Below are 24,231 nucleotides of genomic sequence, written 5' to 3'. Positions count from 1 at the left end.
ATGGAAATACTATATAAAGCTTTCTGGGTTATAAGAAGCCAAGGAAAGCATTCTTTATTGTGCAAAAATAAACAAATGGGGACTAATCAAACATATAAGCTTTTGCACAGCAAAGGAAATCATAAAACAAAAAGACAATCTATACAATGGGAGAAAATACTAGCAAACAATGTGACTAACAAGGGATTAATTTTCAAAATATACAGACAGCTCCTACAACTCAATATTTAAAAAAAATCAAAAAATAGAAGATTAGAATAGATATTTCTCTAAAGAAGACAGGCATATGAAAAGATGCCCAACATCGCTAATCATTAGAGAAATGCAAATCAGAACTACAATGACATATCATCTCACACCGGTCAGAATGGCTATCATCTAAAAGCTTACAAATAGTAAATGCTGGGGAGGGGGTGGGGAAAAAAGGATCTTTCAACACGGTCTTTGGGAAAGTAAATCCATGCAGCCACTATGGAAAACAGTATGGAGATTTCCTTTAAAATCTAAAAATTGAGTTATATGATCCAGCAATCCCACTCCTGGGCATATATGGAAAAGACAAAAACTAATTTGAAAAGATACTTGCACTCCACTGCTCATAGCAGCACTATTTCCAACAGTCAAGACATGGAAGCAGCCTGTCCCCATCGACAGATACATGAATAAAGAAGATGTGATAAATAAATAAATAAATATATATATATATATATATATATATATATATAATACAATGGAATATTACTTGGCCATAAAAAGAATGAAATAATGCCATTTGCAGCAACATGGATGGACCTAGATATTATCATACTAAAGAAATTAAGTCAGGCAGAGAAAGATAAATACTATATGACATGTCTTAAATATGAAATCTAAGAAACCGTACAAATGAATTTATTTATAAATCAGAAACAGACTCACACACATAGGAAACAAATGTATGGTTACCAAAGGGGAAAGAAGGAAGGAGGAAGATATTAGAAGTATGGGATTAACAAATACACACACTACTGTATATAAAGTAAACAACAAGGCCCTACTATATAGCCCAGGGAACTATATTCAATAGCTTGCAATAACCTATAGTGGAAGAGAATCTGAAAAATATATAAATGTATGTTATATATTAATATATACTTTTATAACGTATATATAATGTTAGCAAAAATTACTTTGCCAAAACAGATTGTAAATCAACTACAGTTCAATTTTTAAAAACTCCTAATTGAGAATTTCCTGTTCTGTCCAGTGGTTAGGACTCCACACTTCCACTGTGGGGGTAAGGATTTGATCCCTGGTCAGGGAACTAAGATCCTGCATGCCACTTGGAATGGCCAAAAACAAAAAACAAAAGAACCCAAAAAGTCCATATTGAACATTTCTTCAGTGGATCGTTAGCTATCTTGACATCAACTTCAAAAGATCAAGAGTATACCTCTCAGAGTTCCTAATTTCTCATAATAAACCAATATGGACTTATTATATGAGAACCCTTCAAAACATTTTGAAGTCTTGGAGTCTTACTTTGAAAACTCTTTTCATTTGACCCTGCTGCATCTTAAGTCCTCTACTGGACTGAAGTCCAATAGCCATGTGAGGACCTACCATGTACCAGGCCTTTTCCGGGTAGCAGCAGCAGCAGTTTTGAAGAAAACTTCCCATATCCCTGTCCTCATGGAGCTTATATCTTAGTGGATAGAGACAAACATACAAAGATATTGACTGGTGATAAGTGACATGCACAAAAACAGAGCAGAACAAGGCAGCAGGGGACAATCTGATGGGGGCCATGAGAAGGAGTGACTGCTGTTTTATAGAAGGTGATCAGCAAAGGCCTTTTGGACAACATGACATCTGAATTGTCCTACGGGGTGGGAGAGGGAGCCATGTAGGTATATGGAAGACAAGCATTCCAGGCAGAGGGAACAGCAGATATTCCAGGAACATACTTGATTGCTCCAGGGAGGCCAGTATGCTCACAGAGGGGTGAGTGAGGTAGACAGGGTGGCAGGAAATAAGGTCAGAGAGTCCATCTCCCCGTATTCCCTCCTCATCCAGTTAAGTACCACACCCTCCCCAATGCTTCTTGCACCCCATCTCTCAGCCCCAGTCTTAGTTCAAGCCCTTACCCTCTTGCTTTGTTCACCTGACAACAGCCAGCATGACACCTCACGCACTGTCGGTGCTCCATCTGTGTCTGACGAGGACATGTGTGAGTTACCTTCTCCAGAACATGTTATCTTGGCTGGTCCCTCACCAAGTACCTAATGGAATTTGTGTCTCTGAGTGTGCTTTCCTTTAGCATTACATCCTCTGGGTTGAAACTTTCTTGTAAAGGGAAATGAAGTTATGTCCACACATAAATAACAGATTAAACCACTTTTTTATTATAAGCTTATCTGGCACAAAATTCACTGAAGATACACTTCAATTTTACACAAGACTGTAAATAGAAAAATACATTGACACACAAAAAAAGTTTATGGTGGTGCTTCAAAGTAAATTTAAACACAGGATTTCCAAAGAGAACACAGGTTACTGATGTCAATAACTAAAAATGGTTCTTGTGTGTGCACTGTTTCATGTATAGGTTTCATTGTGTATTATGTTTAAGGCCAATAGAATCTGTACGAATTGCTCATTTGGTTCCTGATAGGCTGACACAATACAGATATTGGGTTTTTTTTTTCACTGTACAAATAAATCATATAAAATATTCCCTGGTACATAGCTATAAAATTACTTCCTCCACTTAAGTCTTACAGCAATTTTACAAGGCACTGCTTATGATGAGGACCCTGACTTTCAAATAGCTGGATCTTTTATCACTAGTATACACAAATGCATAGGACTCAGTGACTTCTTAGCATTTTAAAAAGTCTACATTTTAAGGATAGAAATATATAAGATCTTACAAAGCACAACTAAGTTTCTTAAGCAGATGGTGGGAGGGCAGTGGCAAAAAAAACCAGGACAGATGGTCCATAAAAAGCTGTTTGAAAATTATCATGTACAAGTAGCTAGTTTTCATCATAGTTTTACTTTTCTAATTACAGTTATACCATCACAAAATACATTTATTTTTATTCTTTATTTAAATTATAATGAGTGGTATTTCTTCCTAAATAGCCATTAAGTTCTTTGGAAATTTTAATCTACTTAAACTACTTTAATAAATAAGAATTTTCCCCTTTGATTTTTATAAACAACTGCCATGAAGCATATTTTGAAACACACCTTTAATTTGGTAAAAAAGACATTTTGACAGTGTGGAAGAGTACATGACCTTGGCAAGATCCAGCAAGTATAGTAAATATCCATGATCTCAGTGAAAACTACAGGCTATAGAATATTTTGTTTTTCTATTTTGAGACAGAATATGAATGTAATTGCTTAAATACAAACATCCATCTTCCACCAAACAGTATAAACAGACATGTTATGTAATTATAAACTAATTCCTTCGATTCCAACTGTATAAAAATAAAACAAGTTTCAAAGATCAACAAGATGGAGCCTGATGGTGAAAAAAAATGATGTCATTCATAAGCTAATTGAAACTGCAGCCTGAGGATGACAGACCAACATTTTAAATATAAAGAAAAAGAAGCTAAATATTTGCTTATCACAAATAACTTCAGCATAAGCACCAGCTATGTTCAATATGGCCAGCACATAGGCCAAGTATAAATGCACAGATCACTGTGAACTAAAGGCATAAAAATCTAATTCCCTGACCCTTCAATCAACCTTTCAGAGCAAAGGGAATTGAGCGGGGAGCCAGAAGTCCCCACTTCAGTCACTTATACAACATTAAACTATCCCAGTCCTTGCTCTCAAGGCCCTTTACACCAAAAATAGTCACAGTGAGCATGAAATTGATCAATCCAGTTTATCCAGGGCCTATAGATATGGCCAATCATTTGTCCTATATTCATTTTAAAGAGAATGCTTACATAAATTATACTCAAGACATTGAACCATCATTTGTGTATATTCTTATTTAATATTTAAATTGTTTAGATGACATTTTAGAAAGTCCCCTGTGGTGCAAGAAGGGTCTTAAATTTGCGTTAAAGACTGATGTTACATCTAAGATTTAAAGGTGAGACTCTGGGCCTATCTATGGTAAAGCAGGGATGATAACTTCAGTCATTCTACATCATAAATGCGCTGTTCTGTGGCTACAAAATCCTGAATCCTTGAACGATCTACTGCCATGGGGCTAACGTTTTATAAGGCACTTTTGGCTATGTGAGATATTTTGCCTAACTCTCAGGCTGAATCTTAAAGAATATTTACAAAGCTGCAGCAAAGTAATTTTAAAACGGGATACTTTACTGATAGGTTTAATTGGGATGGTGAGAAGCAGTTTGTATGCAAGGCCTGTTTGCCTCTCTCTGAGTCATGTATCACTATAGGGAAGGTCACAGACATGGGCCCCTCGAATGGCTGTTCAGCTCACTAGCCCCCTCAACAGCCACATGACCCCTTCTCCTTTTCTTCATTCAGCTGATCTGCAGAGGTGTGACCGTTGGAGCGTACCACGCCTTCGGGAATCCAGGACTTGTCCACACACCGTTCCATTCGCTTCATTATCAGGTCCAGGAGCGTCTCAATTGCCTGGTTTATGTTTGTCCCATTGGCAGCACTAGTTTCAAAGTAGGGGACTCTGAAAGACAGCAACAACTTGGGTTACAGCATGTGATGGGAAAGGTCACTTTGCCCTTGATAATTCAACTTAGAAAATCATAAGAATATAAATATATAAGACAAGAAAGGCATTTTAGCACATTAAAAGTAAAATAATAACTGACACTGCATTCCTAACAGCGATGTAAAACTTCTGGAAGTTTTTATCCCCATTTCACAAATGATGAAACTATAGCTCAGAAAGATGAAGTAATGTGCCCAATTTCATAATGCTAGAAACGAGTGGAACCAGGATTTGAATCCACAGCTGTTCAACTGTAACCTACTCAACCAAAGGCTCTACTGGTTCCAAATTTACATAATGTTGTATGAAGTTCTCCAAAATAGAGAACTCTCACTTGCTGTCAATGGGGGAAAAAAAAATGCAAGCCAACATGAGACATCAGAGGTCCCTGGCCGTATTCGTCAAGGGCTTGGCCACTTGTCAGCTCCAGGCAGTATTCCTGGACCACACCTTTGAAGACAAGACATTCTGAATTTTATAGCACTTCAGGGTTCCTCAGGCATAACAATCTTAAGCATGTTTATTTTGTTATCCCAGGACCTGAGATTAGGTATAATTCTTTAGTAACTTACAAAGCATCGCTTCAAAACTATAAGGTTACTTTTCACATGTTCTTAAGACATCATCAGTCTTTTTGCGGTGGTCACCCTTCACAGTTCGTCTTTGCAAGAGGATTAATCAATTACCTGCCAAATTCTTCCCCCTTCTTAATAAAGTCATGAAAATAATAATATAGTTATATTTTCTTCAAACTGTTAACTTCATTCTCACCACTTGGTAAGGAGTCTGACCAAAATTACTCTTGAATGTAAAAACTACAAAAGAAAGTTGTTTAGCTCCTTCAGGAGTCCTGCAATTGAATTCAGTAAAATATTCCTTACATGTATAGATACTTTAACATCCACCTCTATTACTGTTCCTGAAGAATGTCTTTATTTTCCTGTGTTCTCATAGCATGTTAACACTACATCAGTGACTCTGACTACAATTCTGATAATTCTTTCATTACTTCCTGACTAGGAGCAGCTTCCACAGGAAAGCTGTAACAGAATTGTTTTCACCTTCTTAGTGCTTTGACAGGTATTTTCAGAACTGTTCTGCTTCCTAAGAATCACACTAGGGGTACATGTGGAGGCATGGAAGGTTATCTGCCCATTACGATTCCTCAAGATGCTGCCGCCTTATCTGCTTGCTTCCTACAGAAACTAACAGGCCTTGCAACTGGACTCTATATTCTCTCCTGTTGGAGTGTAGCTCATAAAAACTGCTTGAGGAACCATCACTTCATTTGGGCATCTATCCATCTATCTGTGAGGTCTGATGGACACAGTTGTTCCACTGATTCTACCATGCCCATGTTCACAGCCCTTCATATGCCGACTATAAAATACCTCAATCAGGTGCTTCGCCTGTGGTCCAGTGGCTAAGAATCTGCCTGTCAAGACAGGGGACAAGGGTTCAATTCCTGATCCAAGAGGATCCCGCTTGCCAAGGAGCAGCTAAGCCCATGTGCCGCAATTACTTCAACCCTGATGCCCTAGAGCCTGTGGGCTCAACAAGAGAAGCCACCACAATGAGAAGCCCATGCACCACAACCGAGAGTAGCCCCCACTTGGCGCATCTGGAGACAGGCCCAGCACAGCCATAAATAAATAAATCTTTTTAAAAAGGAAGTAAAATATCTTAATCAGAGAAGGTCTCACTGGGCAAATTACATCATCTTAGTGATTTTTAAACCTCTTGCCTGGCTATCTCTTTGGTTACTTTCAGTCTTTTTTTTTCTTTTTTCCTACATCTTCATCTGGTGTCTTATCCACAAAATGAAGGAAATGCATTTTCCCCATCCCCCTGGTCACATGTAGTATTTCTGTACCAAGTTTGAAGAAGACATTCTTTGTGGAAACTCAATAAATACTTATTTATCAACTATCTATGTTATTAAGTCCCAGGGACATTTTTTGATGCTGCCATTTCTATATGAGCTGAATTTTAGATTAAGAATTCTCAAAATTTAAATACTTAGATTTTTCTCCATCGTGCTCTCTCTCAGTTACACCCAAGGAGAATCATTTAATTTCTAAGAATATTGTTTATACTTAAGGAGAAGGCTTGATCATTCTATCACCATTCAGAAAGCTATTGTTTCACGAAAAAGCAACTGAAAAATTCATCTCTCTCTATGAGAATACTGGGTTAAAATTGGAAATACAAAAATAAAAAAGTAGTTGAGCAGAAAACTTTCTTGTAAACACTGGTTACAATGGTTCACATCTCATTTTTAACATTTCCTCAAAGTCCATCATAAATATCTTTCCAACTATAGAGTCCTCAGCCTCACTGAATTCCTCAACAGGATCTCTCTCCATTATGCTATTTCTACTTTTCATAGTTTCCTCCATCTCAACTCCTCATATCCCATAATCATTTAAAGGTATAAATGAAAAAATTATAAATAGTCTAAAAATGATAAAACCTATACATGAGGGCTTCCCTGGTGGCTCAGATGGTAAAGAATCTGCCTGCAATGCAACAGACCAGCGTTTGATCCCTGGGTCAGGAAGATCCCCTGGAGAAGGGAATGGCTTCCCAGTTAAAACTACGGTTTTTCCAGTAGTCATGTATGGATGTGAAGGTTGGGCCATAAAAAGGGCGGAGCACCAAAAAATTGATGCTTTTGAACTGTGGTGCTGGAGAAGACTCTTGAGAGTCCCCTGGACAATAAGGAGATTAAACCAGTCAATCCTAAAGGAAATCAACCCTGAATATTCATTGGAAGGATTGGTGCTGAAGCTGAAACTACAATACTTTGGCCACCTGATGCAAAGAGCTGACTCATTGGAAAAGACTCTGATGCTGGGAAAGACTGAGACCAAGAGGAGAAGGGGACAACAGAGGATGAGATGGTTGGAGGGCATCACTGACTCAATGGACAAGAATTTTGGCAAACTCTGGGAGATAGTGAAGGACACGGAAGACTGGCATGCTACCATTCATGGGGTCACAAAAAGTCAGACGTGACTTAGCAACTGAACACCACCACCCACTCAGTATTCTTGCCTGGAGAATTCCATGCACAGAAGTGCCCAGTGGGCTAAATAAAGGGGACCCCATTTGTACATGGGGTCGCAAAGAGTCAGACACTTAAAGACAGTCTGGACAATGGTTAACAGCCATAACTTCTGGAGCCAGGTTGCCTGGATTCAAGTCCTATTACAACTTCATACTAACTGTGTAGCACTGGCAAAGTGTAAATATCTGTGTCTCAGTTGCTTTATCCATAAAACCAGAAAATATCACTATCTTCCTATTAAGGTTTAATTGAGTTAACATCTAAAGGACTTAGACTGGAGTCTGACATATAAGAAATGTGTCATTTCTGACAAATGTGTCATTAATAAACATTTTCTATTTCAAACACAGTAATGGGTTACAAAAGTTTGTTATTAACTTTGTTGTTTAAAACTCAGAATATATAACATCACTGAATTGTGGAAAATCATAGCTCCAAGAGACCTTAGCAAGATTATAAACATTAACTTTCCAGACTAGCCCACAAAAATTGATTCAATCCACTATGAAGCTGATCTATAGTCTTGCCCTAAATTCTAGTAGTCTGAATTATGCTCCCCTACATTAGAGATGGCTCACTCAGATCTGTCCTAGCAAAAGCGTTTCATGCTCCAAAGCATTTGTTTCCCTCCAGTTCTTGTCAAACCATACTTACTACCATTCCTTACTACCACAAGTGATCATCATTAAATGCTGAGAGAAAACAGATCTTACTTTACTGATTAATACCATAAAGAAGGCTGAGTGCTGAAGAACTGATGCTTTGGAACTGTGGTGTGGGAAAAGACTCTTGAGAGGCCCTTGGACTGCAAGGAGATCAAACCAGTCAATCAATCTTAAAGGAAATCAGTCCTGAATAGTCACTGGAAGGACTGATGCTAAAGTTGAAGCTCCAATACTTTGGCGACCTGATGCAAAGAGGCGACTCATTGGAAAAGACCCTGATGCTGGGAAAGACTGAAGGCAGGAGGAGAAAGGGATGACAGAGGATGAGATGGTTGGATGGCATCACCAACTCAACGGACATGAGTTTGAGCAAGCTCCAGGAGACGGAAAAGGACAGGGAAGCCTGGCGTGCTGCAGTCCATGGGGTCACAAAGAGTCAGACACAACTGAACAACCAATGACTGACGCTTCTAGCAGAACTATGAGCTATTCTCTAATGTTTACTAACTTAAGTAAATACTTACTTGATAGAATTTCAGGGTATATGAGTGAAAGCACACATTTTGAAGTCACTCATATTAAAAGAGGTACAATATTAAGAAGATATAGAGTTTTAATCCCAAACTCTACTAACAAACTAAAAATTAAAAGTGTATTTTCTGACCATTTGTGAACCTCCAGGTGATGTGACCAGGAGTCAGGTTAACAACCTTAAAATCTTCAGACTGATTATTCAGAGTCTTCTAAGCAACTGAGGTAATATGGTTTTTATTACTATAGGAATAAATGAATGCTAGAGTTTACTCCTTGCCACCCTCAGCTCTTTGAGCTGCCAGACAAAAAGTAAACTAAATGAGAAGGACAGCAAAGATCCTAAATTAAGACTTTCTTTCCATTATAAAATGATGTCTCTGGGAATTCCCTGGCAGTCCGGTGGTTAGGACTCTGAGCTTTCACTGATGAGGGCATGAGTTCAATCCCTGAACAGGGAACTAAAATCCCGCAAGCTATGTGGTGTGACCAAACAAACAAAAAATGATGCCCTGTGCTCACATTTGAAAATTGGACTGCTCAGCTTGTCCTAACAGCATAGAAATTCTAGTATAGAGTCAGACATACTTTTATGCCCATATCTTCTTGATGTTCACTTTTAGAAGGTACTTGGGCTACTTTATCTGAACAGTTCTCTGTATCTGTAAAGAGGTTTAACAGTGCTTCATGGTGTCTTCATAAAGAAGCAATAAGATAATACAGGTAAAGGGCTTAACACAAGCTTAGCGTCCAGCAAGTGCTCAATCAATGTTCACCCAGTGGGATTCTCTTCTTCTCTAAACATAATGTTCTGCTTTTCCTAAAACTTTCCAGGCAAAATTTTAGTAATCTTAGCTTAAATTCAAGTGGATCAACTGCCCCACTTTCAAGCATAGAGCCGGGTGTATTGTTCCTTCTCGCCACATGATGGTGCTGGTGCAGAACAGCTAGGAAGCAGTTCATCAACCTTCAGAAAGAATCCTGTGCAGCTAACCGATACCAATCCATAAATGTGCACTAAATGGATTTTGGAACACTTGTAGAACACCAATTTTGATGTGCTTTTAATAAAAAGATACATCACAAATTTTTAAATTTAAGAAAATGAGGGGAACATGATCATCTGCAGTTTCTCACCGAGATACCTACATCCAGCTCATGTCATAGTTTAGGATCCAATTTTTAGGTGTTCTCTCTTCTCTTATTTCTACAAAACGAGAATATCCCAGATCCCACTTAGAGGTTCCCAGGAATGAAAAGCAAGGGTATTTGGTGATTCTGTGCAACGGTTTTAGATATTTGGTTCACATGTGTATCCACAAATGATGGAGGAATTTTTCGCTAAACTAAAAAGCGAGCCTCGCTACTTTTTATAGCCTGCTGGCTGCTGAGTGAACAAGCCTTTAGAGGAAAGGGTGAGAGCAACAAATGAAAGCCAGATCATCTGAGCTCTGTGGGGCCCTGGAAATCAGTTTTGTCCTTTTAGTTGCAGCTTATGTGTGTGGTTCTTGAATAAAGAGAAGATATCATCAAGTTTTCAAAGAACCAAAGTACCAGAGATCAAGCTATTCATACATTTCGCCTAGTTCAGACTAGATGAAATACTGAGTGCCGCATGCTGAGCTAAACCACTGGGAATCCCCAAAACGGTCTGTACTCATATTATTAATATTGTAATAAGTTTTTAACACATCCTCCATTCCAGAAACTCTTGAGCACCTTTCTCATCATTAGCCAGTAGTTTCCAGTTGGAGGGGGTGGGGCGGAGTTGTCTTCTATTTGCTGTCCCTAAGAATAGATCCTAAAAGTCCTCATCATCACAAAAGAAAAAAAAAATTTTTTTTTTTTTAACTACAGGGGACTTCCCTGGCAGTACTGTGCTTAAGACTTCATGCTTCCACAGCAGGGTGTCCAGTTTCTACCCCTCGTCTGGAAACTAAGATCCCAAATGCCTTGAGGTTCAGCAAAAAAGAAAAAACAAACAAACTGTAATTATGCGGGTGATGGATGCTAACTAAACTTATTGTGGTGATCATTTCACAACATATACTTAAATCAAACCATTAAGTCATATACCTAAAACTAATACAATGTAATATGATAGTTTTATCTCATTCTGTGAAAATTTACTGCTTATTTCTTTGCACAGCACATGTGATATACATACTTTCATCATATTCATTATGTCCTCTATTTCCCTTAACCCTGAATCAAGAACAAAAGGCTTATACTGACCAACAACTATCTTCCGTGAGTAAAGAGGATAGAAGGACACTTAGATGCAACCATTTTCACTTACAATGAAGTCTTTGCCTATAAGCTTATGGCTCGTGCTCGCTTGGTCCTTGCCCCATCTATAGCACAGCTGATATCATTAACTGTGTAAGAGAAAAAATACTCCTGGACTTAGCATGGATTTTCCAGTGATTAGTCGGTGAGCACATGTCCCTCCCCAAATGTGGCACAAGTAGACACCTGCTTCATATTCTGTTGCACCATCATTTTGTCCAGTTCTGTGGGCAAGGAAGACATCTGCCAGCATGCACAGATCATGGTAACGTGACACCTACACGGGTGCTTCTCAAAGTGCTATCCTCAGTCACTAGTGGCAGCAACATCTAGGAATCAGCTAGAAATGTAAAATGTGGGGCTTCATCCCAGTCCCACTAAATAAGAAACTCAGTGGGACACGGAGTTCAGGTGATGCTGGGGCACACTTAAGTCTGAGATCTAATAGTACCATCTAAAAGAGGAATGTTGCCAATATGCTTTCTGCTTTTTCTTCTAACATATTTGTCACTGACTTCGCAGATATTTTTTAAAGTGTTTCAGCAACAAAGTGAATATCATGGTTTTGACTGGCAGAAGTACAAATCTGAATAACCCTCTGTTTTGCTCTCTTCTCTGATTTCATTGTCAATATTATTCAATATTGGAATGCATTATTTTGTAGTTGTTCTAAAAAAGCTGGTTTATGGGCCACATTGCTTTGTTGTATTAGGAAGTGACCTAAGAGCTTCATGTTACAATTTAAACAAATGTTATAGCAAAAAAAAGGGGGGGAGGGGATTAGGGGTAAAAGGATTCTTAGTCTACTAAAAATAAATTTTCAAATATTCATCATCATGCATCCAATTCACCCTTTCTATTTTGGGCTGCTGCATGAAGTCCTCATTCTCAAATTTACTTGTCCCAGCAGACACACATTTATATTTCTTATTTGCACTGCAGCATGTTCTTATTAGGTTTGCAAAGTTTTTCTGAGTCATAGTCTTTCATTCTTAAATACACGTATATTTCAGAGAGCCACTTGTGAACCAATGACCCATTCTTACGAACTGAAGATAGACGGTAATGCAACAGTAACAAAAACCACAAATTTATCAGATAACATACAAATGATATGAAGATATCCCATAAACTACTGTTTTCTGATTGTTAGCACATAGATGGATTAACGAGTATAGTCTTTTAGTGCATGTGCAACCAATGAAAATATTACAATTATTAAAAATGAAAAAAAATTTCTGTGAAAATGATCATTAAATTTAAATGTCAAATCTGTCCAATCCATGTGAACCAAATGTCTCTTTCACATCTTCCTCTGAAACTCCCAACAGCCTACAGAACTCTATTTTATGCTTCTTAAATCCTAAGGGAAGTCTGTTTCCATCCCTTCCCATCTTCAATAACCTCCACTATCTTATCTGCTAATCTCTCCTCTGCTCATTTTAACCCAGTTGAGAAACTTTACACTGAGCTTCTCTTATGAAATACTGCCCACATCTGAGCTGAGCACTGAGGAAAGGAGGTCCCTTTTGTACTTGGAGTTTCCATATAGTCAGAAGGTAACAGCAGGCTCTCCAGTACTGGGCAGAATGTGGAATCCTGAGAATGAGCACAGAAGAAACAAGCAAAGGGCAGGTAAAGCCCAGAGAGGGAATGAGTCAATCCAGACCCCCCACAACACTTGACAATATAATTGTTGGGTCCAGCTAACTTTCCTAGCTGCCCTATTTTATTATTTTTTTTTCTTGTCTTTGCAAATACACTTCTCAAAAGCCTGGTCTAGCAAGGCCCACAGCTTCCATTGCTTCATCACTTACTTCCTCCTCACCCCATTGCAACACAGCCCCCAGCTTCAACACTTCAGAATCCACCATGGTATCTGATCCCTCTTTCCTTCCACTACTTTACAAAAGTGACTATCAAGATAGAAGTGGGCATATCAGGTGATCAGAATCGCCCTCAGAGCTTGGTCAGCCCCCACTTCAGAATCACCTCAGTCAGAGGTTCTCAAGTTCTGCTTCAAAAATCATATGGAGGGACTTCCCTGGTGGTCCAATGGTTAAGAATTCACCTGCCAGTGTAAGGGATGTGGGTTCAATCCCTGGTCTAAGAAGATAGCACATGCCACGGGGCAACTAAGCCCAAGGGCCACAACTACTGGGCTCGTGAACCGAGAGCCCGTGCTCCCCAACAAGAGAGGACACCATAATGAGAAGGCTGTGCGCCACAACTAGAGAGCAGCTCCTACTTGCTGCACCTAGAGGAAGCCCACATGCTGCAGTGAAGACACAGGGCAGCCAAAATTTAAATTAATTAAAAATAAATAAATAAATAAGTCAGTGGGACCGTTGCTTAAAAAAAAAAAAAAATCACATGGAGAGCTTTTAAAAGACACCAATGCCCAGCCCCACTCTCTATCTGTGGTAGCTTTATGACCTGTCAGCTTGTCTAAATTGAACAATACTTCCCAGAACTCCCTTTGCAGTTAACGTGGACCGCAGAGAGATGCAGGGGAGATTTGCAGGGCAGAAGTGAAGCAGCAGCCATTCTGCGGCTCTCACATTTTGTCGCTTATCTGCGGGCTCACCTCATTGGCACAAACTAGCAACCAGACCTGTCTCCTTTTCCACCTTCCCCTAGATCCTCCTTTAGCTTCTCCAGCTCCTGGGCCAGATGTGTTTGTGTTTATCTCTGTGCAAAGAGCACTGGCTTCTGTCGGCCACACATACCATCCAGGTCAGAAGCAACAGGGACTGACACAGCTTCCGTCCATGATCATGGTCCCAGCTGGTTCTGGCTCTCCCTCACTTCAAATCCCCCTTCCCTTCTGACGGCACATCCGAAGGGCCTCAGCATCAGACAGACAGCAACCCTTCACAGGGACTGCCCAGGAGCTCTCCACTCCATCCTCCCCATCACCCCAGACTGACCTGGGGAAGCAGCCCTAACAGCACTCCTTGTTCAAAGGCCTTCAGCAACTTCCTGAGCCCCCGCAGACCAAGTCTACTCTTCTTCCCTAGCATTCCAGTCTCTCCAGACTCTTGGTTCCTTCCTGCCCGGTCAACCTATCCTTCCACTCCCTCTCCAGCGTGAACCCCATCCTTGAGCGCTTTCTGAACTCCATCAGCCCAAAAAAGAAAAAGGCAGGGTTCACACGATAAAAAGGCAAAGTCCCTCCTATAGCTTCCTTGGATTTGTCTAACAACAGAGGCCACTAGGCAGTAACACCCTCTACACACAGTACACCACCCACACCACCCTGCTCTCTTCCTTTCTCTTTCTCCCTCCCTCCCCTTCCTTCTCTACCCTACTTGCTGTCTCCCACTAATAATAAGAGTAATTATTACATGTGTATTTGCATTCTCATTATATTGGAGGAAGAAAGTACAGCACAAATTGCTTTGTAGTACTTTATTGAGCAGTGGCTGACCCCTTCTTTCATGTCCATTAATGCTGCTGCTACTATGATCCTACCCCCCGAGCTCAAGGAGGAAGACAGTATTTAGCTGACTCTCCACCACAAAAATGGGGCTTCCCCAGTGGCTCAGTGGTAAAGAATCCCTGCAGTACAGGAGACACAGGTTCAATCCCTGGGTCGGGAAGATTCCCTGGAGGAGGGCATGGCCACTCAATCCAGTATCCTTGCTCCAGAGAATCCCACAGACAGAGGAGCCTGGAGGGCTACAATCCATGGGAGACACGACTGAAGTGACTAAGCACACACAACAAAAACACAGCTTAAACCAAAGGAGCTCTTCACACTCCTCCACCAGCATAGGTATTTCAAGGCCAAGAAGGCCTTCTTGTATCCTTGAACTCGCCAAAGCAGAATATGGGCTGGCTCTGAATCTTCCTCACTGAATAAATATACAGAATTTCCTTATCCGAGGCATCTCATACCTGCATCTTGGAAAGGAGGCCTTACACAGTTAGGGTGTTTGTCCCAGAAGCTGTCTTTCTTCAAACACCAAGAGACTGAGAAAATGGTGCTGAAGCACTGAATGAAGGCCCTCACCAATGGCTTTCTCTCTGGTTCCCAAATCATGTAATGCTAACATGCAAAGGAGGTGTTTGATACCTTCTCCCAAGGCCTACATCCCTCTCAGTTTTTTGCGTTTGCCCTTTTTGTTACCCATTCACGTGCCAATGCTTGCATCGGAAATTTGTGCTGCAGACTCCTCCTCCAAAATACTCACCCGTATTTCTCTGCAAGTCCTCTGGCTTCTTCCTCTTTTACTACTCTTTGGTCTTCCAGATCACTCTTATTTCCACATAACACTATATCTGGGTTTTCACAATAAGCATGCATTTGCAGCTGACCTATTAGTAGAAGAAGATAAGAATATCTGTTACAGTTAAGTAACATAAGTCTATGATCAGTGGAGAATATATGCAAAACTGCTTTAAAACTGTAAATGGATATACAGATAGAAGGAACTGCATAATTCTCTATAATGCTTTCAAAACACCAATACCCCAAGCTATAAAACTAAATGGATGGGGCAGAGATGTAAAACTAATCCTGTCCTTATGCACATACTCTAGCTTATTTATATTAGAGAGGAATAAGAGAATTTGTTATCCCTCCAAAACTTATGTACACACACACATCCACATATACCACATAGCTGTCTTCTTTATGAAGATCATTTGAAAAGAAAAAACCACACTTGGAGGATTTCCTAGTGCTCATGACTAACCTTAAAGCTCTGTTTTTCATATATTTTCTCTCCACCGCAGTGGCGTTTTTAAAATGAATTGTCTTTCTATAAACCTATTTCTATCTGAAAGATTTTTCACATTTTTCTATTATCCTAAGGCAGAATCAACTTATCTAAAAAAATTTAGGATCAAATGAGGACAGAAAACCCAGAATATATAGTCAATGATTCTGTCACCAGACCCAAGAAGCAAGAGACTACAATTCTCACTCTATAGCTTCTATTTCTTTTCACATGAAAATCTGTTAGTAGGCATATTAACATAATAAAAGCAAAGGAACTTCAACTAAGCTAAAGAGTTTAATCTCCCAAATAAGGAAAATAAGTCTTATTTCATACTCATCATGCCTCACAGTGAAATTAAAGTTACCCAAACTTGCACAATAAGACATCCTCAAAAATGTATGGCCTAATTTATTTTTTATCATGGTTAACCATTAGTTCCTCATTATCAAGTCATGTTCATTATATCTTATCATGAGAAAGTCAAGTCAGTTAGTATTTACTGAGCAATAACGGAGGCCTGATACTTGGTGCAGAATTTCAGGGCACTGACCTTTGCCCTCATGGGACGGAAGAGGGGAACACGACCTATACAGGCAAGACCAAACTGTACCATTTCCAACAGCCACATCCTTTCTGTCTCCAGGCTGTTATGCATTCTGTCCCTAGACTGAATAACCAAACACAGCCTTCCTTCAGGGACATCCCCTACTTCCTTTACAACTTGCCTCTCAGTCACTTCTATTGAGGAACCTTTCTGGTCTCCAGAGAGGTTCAGTGCTCTGTTAACACCTTATCTGTTCAGTGTCAAGGTTATGAAAATGAACTCGGGACCCAGGGTGTTTAAGGCTGAATCCTGGCTATGCCATTTACTAGCTGTGTGGCCTTGAGGAAGTTACATGGCCACTCTGTGCCTCAGTTTCCCCCTCTTTAAAGGAAGACAATGACAGTATTTACTTCATAGGGGTAAGGTAAAGGTTAAGTGAGTTAATTCAGTGAGTCTTGAGGTGAGGTCCATGGACCAGCAGCCTAACAACCGTCACTCAAGAACTTGCCAGAAATGTAAATTCTCAGGTACCACCCCATATCTACTGAAGGAGGAAGGCTGGGTTTGAGGTCTGGAATCTGTTTTAACAAGTTCTCTGGGGGGATCTAGATGCATGCTCACACTTGAAAATCATTCTTTGAATGCAATAAAGCATTTAGAGATATTGTGTATTACCAGTAATAATGTTAAATAGTATTTATTTTGTGGAGTCTGGGAAGTATGATAATTGATCATTTTTCTTTTTTCCTAACTTTTCTACAAAGGTTGTGAATTATTTATATAAAAAATAAATTTATGAATTCTTTTAAAATATCTCACCAAAGAAAAAAAAGCACATAAATAACTACAACTTGATATGGTATGTGAGAAGGATCATGTGTAAGCAGTACAAAACATAATAGGAAACTTAACTCCAGTTGAGAGGAATAAAACTGACATACACACCCCACTGGCTCAGATGGTAAAGAATCTGCCCTCAATGTGGGAGACCTGGGTTCAAACCCTGGGTTGGGAAGATTCCCCTGGAAGAGGGCATGGCAATCCACTCCAGTATTCTTGCCTGGAGAATCCCCATGGACAGAGGAACCTGGTGGGCTGCAGTCCATGGGGTTGCAAAGAGTCGGACACAACTGAGCGACTAAGCACAGCACAGGATATATAAAATAGATAATAAGAGTCTGCTGTATAGCACAGGGAACTCGACTCAGTATTCTGTAATGGCCTATATGGAGAAAGATCTTTAAAAAATAAAGAATGGATACATGCATAACTGATTCATTTTTCTGTACACTTGAAACTAATACAACATTGTAAATCAGCTATATTTTAATATAATTTTTTAAAAGAGGAGAGAAAAAATTTAATTCAACAAACTTATCACAGAAAATTTCATGGGGGCCATATTTTGTCAGATTTTAAAGAGTAAATTGAACTCTAAATTTTTAAGACAGTGGGAGTGAGTATGGAGAGGGCTTTTCAGACAGAGGGAATAATAGGAATAAAAATATAAAGGCAAAAATATGTTAAAAAATATACTTGTTGGGCTCTTGTCCCACTTACGTGAGGCTACAGAAGAACAGTTTAGAAATATAGGCTACTTTGGAGTTTCCCTATAAAACATGCTGCCCATAGGTACAACTGGTTCATCCTCAAGCTCCAGAAAGACTGGTGAGTGATACAACACTATCCGATTCCTCTTTGATTTCAAATTCAGGCCCAGAGGACACAGATCTCTGTTCAGTCTCCTAAGCTCAGCAGGGATCAACTTGGAACTCTTACCCGTTTCCCATGAGGACAGGAGAGATCTGAGCTCAAGGGAGAAAGGACTGCAATGCAACTCTGGAGAAGCAAAGGGCGAGTGCAGACCTGGTTTCTGCCTTCAGCACCCAGGACTCAGTTACCCGTTCAATGCAATACTGCCTCTGCTCTGCTATCCACCATTGGTATATGTATATATGTGCACACATATATATATGCTTGTGTGTGTATATATACATAAAATTTATATATACTAAATACATTAAACATACAAAATACATTAAATATTAGAATATACATTAAATATACAATATATATTTAATTCGATCCCCCAAAGAAGAATGATCCCCTTAATATTCAAACTACTAACAGGCAGAGGAAAAATAAAAAATATATATAATTGACAAATTTTTATTCCTAATTAAGATTTGTTATTACTACCTCTGACACGGAATCTTTCTGACAGTGAATACACACTTTATACTGAAGATGTGAAATCTCCAATATGTATGTTTTCTTTGCCTAACTGAGCAAGAAGAATTCTTTTATACTATAAGAAAAAAACAAAATAATACACAGAACTTCACATGATTTTATCCTTCATGTAACTAGCCATGAAGCCCAAATGGACGAGATTTACCTTGTCCAGAGTAAAGGTTTTCACCAGTTTCTCCCAGTGAAAAACAGGCGGGTTGATGCTCTTCCTACCATGCTGTGCTAAGATTCTATGAGCCCATTTCTAACAACAATCCTTAGAAAGTGCTTAAGAAAGCCCCAGAACTGGTTTGAATGAAGGATGATGAGCAGGGAATGAGGATAAGCAATTAGAAAGAGTCACTGCCATTCAGCCAAAAGGGTGTATGACTCAGACAGGCACTTAACAAAGTAAAGCCCAAGCATGACCTGGGGAACCTATATTTAAGGTATTAAATAGCTCTTCAATTCTTAGTGATTAACTTAGTTGAGAAAGAGCATAAAAAGCCACTGAATCCCCCCATCCCCAAAAAGGCCACTGAATCAAAAGCCAAAAGCTCCATGTCCTTGGGGAAGCCTATTCCATAAGGCTAAGCATCTTTATCCTAAAATGAGGATACACCACCTCCCTGGATCTCCTCACGGGGGGAACATGGAGACTGGACACACACAATGTGAAAATGCTTTGAAAACCACAAGACATTCATTAGTGACTTATTTAAAAACTCATTTTTAAAAACAAGGTTTTCTACTATAAAAATTACAGCCCATTACCCTTTCATAACACCAAAACTATAAGAAGTTGCTATGTAGTAGGGGTTTATAAATAAGTTCATTCTAAAGATTTGGCTGTTAGGAATTTAATATCACAGGCCTCTCTAGTAGGTTCTCTATGATTCCACCAATACAACCAACAGAGGAAAATGTACATTTGGTCAAGTAGTAGGATTCTAAATGACTACTAATCAATATTGTAAGCTATCAGGTTGTCTCCAAAGAGCCAAAATGCAGGTTCATGTATACTGTGCTAGGGACCACTCTAGCCAAGTTCTAGAGGTTTCTATGACAAGATCCTCCTGGCAAGTGCTCTGGCCGTTTAAATACAGAAGAGACCTTGAGACAGGGTTGCTGCTGCTGCTGCTAAGTTGCTTCAGTCGTGTCCAATTCTGTGCAACCCCACAGATGGCAGCCCACCAGGCTCCTCTGTCCCTGGGATTCTCCAGGCAAGAACACTGGAGTGGGTTGCCATTTCCTTCTCCAATGCATGAAAGTGAAAAGTGAAAGGGAAGTCGCTCAGTCATGTCTGACCCTTAGCATGGACTGCAGCCTTCCAGGCTCCTCCATCCATGGGATTTTCCAGGCAAGAGTACTGGACAGGGTTAGGATCCATTAATTTTTCAGAAGAGTCAATGTACTACATGTTTGGAACCCTGGGATGGTATCAGACTTGATAGCACTTCTCTAGGCTTCTATCTCCTCATCTATAAAATGGGGATGAGAGTCCTCTTTGTGGGAAAGACTGGTGCAGAGATTACACAGAAAACACTCCATGGATCTAGAGTGCAAGATGCAGTCAACAAATGGAGGTTAGCATGACCAGGGAAAGCAGATGACTTCAGTTACCTTTGCTCCTGAACTAAGAGCCGCACTCCTTTAAATAGCATTTTAAACAGCATTAGGAGCTCTTGCAAAACAACTTACAAAAGAAGTAGAATATAAGAGAGAGTCTGTTTCAGGGAGTGGGAAGAAACAGGCAGGGAGACAATACTACTTACTTATCCAGTTTCTGACATTGAGAAAACTCTGCTCATTTGTCAGATCAAAAAGCAGAAGAAAGCCCATAGCATCTCTGAAGAAGGCAGTTGTCAAGCTACGAAACCTGGGAACATAAAAGCAGATCGGTCACCTAAACCACACCCCTACTCTTTGAAACATAAAGCCACCAGCAGTCCCCTCAAGCCTTTTACAACAGTTCATCAATAACAAGTCAGATGTTAAACAACATGCCACTGTTTCTACTAACTTCGCACTATAATGCATACTATGCATAGACCTTACTTGCACAAGATTTACTGAATTATGCTATTATATAATAGTTTCAACAGTGTAAAATTAGGTACATAATCAATGACATTGAGTATCTTAAAAATATAGTAAATAGGTATTTAGAACAAGAAAAAATATTTGAAAACATATACAGACTTTCTAAAATGCCAACAGTTATTGCAATTTTCTTTTAAAATAAAAACAAAATTTTTTAATATAACAAATTAGATGATGATATTCCAAATGTGTATAATAAGTTATTTATCTAACTGGTAGAAGTTTATGTGTTAATAAGCCACGTGATTTGAAAAACCAGCCTTCTGGACAGGGATGGCAAGAACTAGCTCATGATCTCTTTGTCTCAGCCAAGAATTTATTGTACAATTAAATGTTAAATAGGCCAAAAGCAATGGTGCTTGCTGTGTATGTGTCTTCCCTGTCCTGTGAAAGCCTGACTTGATTTAACATCACAATGTGTTCCACGCATGACCTTTTAATTTCAGTCTCTACAGAAATCCCTTATCCCTGAGAACCATTCTTTGGCTTTAGGGTGATGGTAATCAGACTCAATTTCCCCTTTCTTTGTACCCTCTCCACCAAGGATTTGGGCTTTCCACAGGGCCCAGTGGTAAAGAATCTGCCTGCCAATGCAGAAGATGCAAGAGATGCAGCTTCGATCCCTGGGTGGGAAAGATCCTCTGACTTAGGGAATGGTAACCGGCTCCAATGTTCTTGCCTGGAAAATTCCTTGGACAGAGGAGCCTGGTGGGCCTCAGCCATGGGGTCACAAAGAGCTGGACACAACTGAGCGCACACATGCACGCGTGCACCAAGGGGTCATCCTGCCATCTCTGTGCCGCGCTCTCTCTCGTGGTAGGTTTTCTCTCATTCCGCCTTTACGCAAAGCCTGCAACTGACAGGCTTGGGCTCCAGAGAAGAAAATACTGGTTATGAATTTGTCCTTTAATTAGTTATTTTAAGTGTTCTCAAATATTTCTAATCCATGTTTTTACAAAAAGAGTACTCATCTTTCAGAGATATGGACCAAAATAGTTACAAAAGAAATAGTTCGATATTTGGAATTTGCTTCAAACTAATTGTGGGGCGGGAGTAGTGAGAAGAGGTGAAAGATATACATGAAGTAAGATGGGCCACAACCTGAAGTTTGTTTGAAATTGGCAAGTCAGTACCTGATTTCACTGTACTTGCCTCTCTACTTCTGTATATACTTGGAGTTTTCCATAAGAAAAAGTTAAACAAACAAATAAAATCCTTTAAGGAAAGTGTGAGAGATAACAAAGCTGTAGCTAACTGAAAGCAACTTTAAACAGACCTGTGGTAGCCAAGGGAGGGATAGGTGGGGGAGGGATGGATTGGGAGTTTGGGACTAGCAGATCCAAACTATTATACAGACAATGGATAATCAACAAGGTTCTATTGTATAGTGCAGGGAACTATACTCAATACCCTGTGATAAACCATAATGGAAAATAATATAAAAAAGAATGTATCTATTTGTATAACTGTATCACTTTACTGTACAGCAGAAATTAACACAACACTGTAAAACAACTATATTTCAATCAAAAAGAGTAACTTTATATGAAGATTTCATGTCACATTTTTGTCAAGCATCCTCTGATCATATAAGTTAATTCCAACAAGATTTTATGCTAGGTTCCAATAATCAAGTAAGGAAAATGCATGCAACTCTAGCTTTCTTTGTGGTTGAGTAAACAAAAGTAAATGGAGACAAGTATACAGGTTTTTAACAAGGGGAAGAAAAAGAAAGAAGTCCATAAGTAAAAGCATCCATTTTTAAAAGGATTCATTTTCCCTTTGACCTTGTATGAAATAAAGCCACTATTATCATTTCAGACTGATAAATTTCCTGCTAATTTGGCAGCATGGCTTATCCAGGTGCACATCAACGAATCAGTTGGCCTTTTCCCGCTCAGGTCACTGTGTGAAGAGTGCAATTGTGTTTCCCCTTTGTTCCAGCAAAGAGCACATGACTGAAGATCTCATACCTCTCTTGTCCAGCTGTGTCCCATAACTGCAGGTGGATTCTCTGACCTCTGCCAACAGCTCCATCTGGCCCATTGGCTCTGTACACCTAAAATGGCAAAATGAAAAAGAAAAGAGAACTTCTGAGACTGGTGAACTCTTCTCACTTAGCTATTCAGCATAACTCCCCTAAGTACTTAAACTTCTAAAGAAAATTCCATCTGGAATACAATCTTATTTATATTTTATTTCAAATAATTGTCTCTGGATAACACAATAATTTGTATTAAATGATGTAAGCACATTTTTGTTGTTCATTCACTCAGCTGTGTCTAACTCTTTATGACCCCATGGACTACAGCATGCCAGGGTTCCCTGTCCTTCACTATCTCCTAGAGTTTGCTCAAACTCATGTCTGTTGAATCGATGATGCCATCCAATCATCTCATCCTCTGTTGCCCCTTTCTCCTCTGCTCTCAATCTTTCACAGAATCAGGGTCTTTTTCATTGAGTTGGCTCTTCATTATAATGTGTAAGCACATTATATATCTTTATAATTATATTTTAAAATGTACAAGTAATATATTATTTGGTGGGGTGGAGGGAGAGACAGAAAGAGGCAGAAAAAATACTTCTGGAAATAATAGCCAAAAACTTCCAAAATCTGATGAAAACTATTCGTGTGCATATTCAAGAAACTCAGTGAACTTCAAGAAGGATAAACTTTCTGATACTGATTAGACATATCACCAAACTGTCAAAAATCAAAAGACAGAATTTTTAAAGCATCAAGAGAAAAGTGATTCAATACATATAAGAGATCTCAATAAGACTAAGAACTGATTTATCATTAAGAAACAAATAAATAAAAATGGAGGCCAAAAGGCAGTAGGACAATAAAAAGTACTGAAAGGAAAAAGACTACAAACCTAGAATCCTATTTCCAGCAAAGCTATCCTTCAAATTAAAAGGGAACTTAAAACATCCTCTGATAAACAAAAACATAAAATTCATTGCCAGCAGAACTGCCCCGCAAGAAATAACAAAGACTGAGCTTCAGGCTGAGATGAAAAGACACTAGGCAGTAATTCAAATTCACGCAAAGAAATAAAGAGCACCAGTAAAGGTAACTATATGGGTCAATACAAAAGACAATATAAATGGTTTTTCATAACTCTTTCCTGCATCTGACTAAAACACAGTTTCATAAAGCAATAATTATAAACTCGTGTAGATAGGTACACAGTACATAAAGATGCAATATGTATGCAATTTGTATGATAAGAACAGTGAAAAGGAATGGGCAGGATATGGACCCATATAAGAGCAGAGTATGGCATTGAAATTAAGTGGGTATTAATCCAAACTAGACGGTTAACAATTAAGATGACAATTTTAATCCTCAG

At 39.2% G+C, this 24,231-nt stretch overlaps 1 protein-coding gene across 22 annotated transcripts in view; it reads right to left on the bottom strand.

Annotated features, from left to right (window-relative positions):
• Positions 1-2,361: 2,361 nt before the first annotated feature.
• Positions 2,362-24,231, bottom strand: part of RAB27A (RAB27A, member RAS oncogene family) — a 97,887-nt gene continuing 76,017 nt past the window's right edge. For all 22 annotated transcript variants that reach the window (XM_060417911.1, XM_060417912.1, XM_060417909.1 and 19 more), the window contains 4 exons: positions 22,849-22,934; positions 20,548-20,651; positions 15,466-15,589; positions 2,362-4,669 (listed from right to left, as the gene is read on the bottom strand). In XM_060417911.1, the coding sequence (XP_060273894.1) occupies positions 4,471-4,669; positions 15,466-15,589; positions 20,548-20,651; positions 22,849-22,934 (513 nt within the window). In that variant the 3' untranslated portion in view covers positions 2,362-4,470. The remainder of the gene's footprint in view (positions 4,670-15,465; positions 15,590-20,547; positions 20,652-22,848; positions 22,935-24,231) is intronic.

Source organism: Ovis aries, chromosome 7, assembly GCF_016772045.2.
Source record: "Ovis aries strain OAR_USU_Benz2616 breed Rambouillet chromosome 7, ARS-UI_Ramb_v3.0, whole genome shotgun sequence".
Taxonomy (NCBI): Eukaryota; Metazoa; Chordata; class Mammalia; order Artiodactyla; family Bovidae; genus Ovis; species Ovis aries.
Note: the sequence above shows the minus strand (reverse complement) of the source record. Positions and strands in the feature narration are given on the sequence as shown.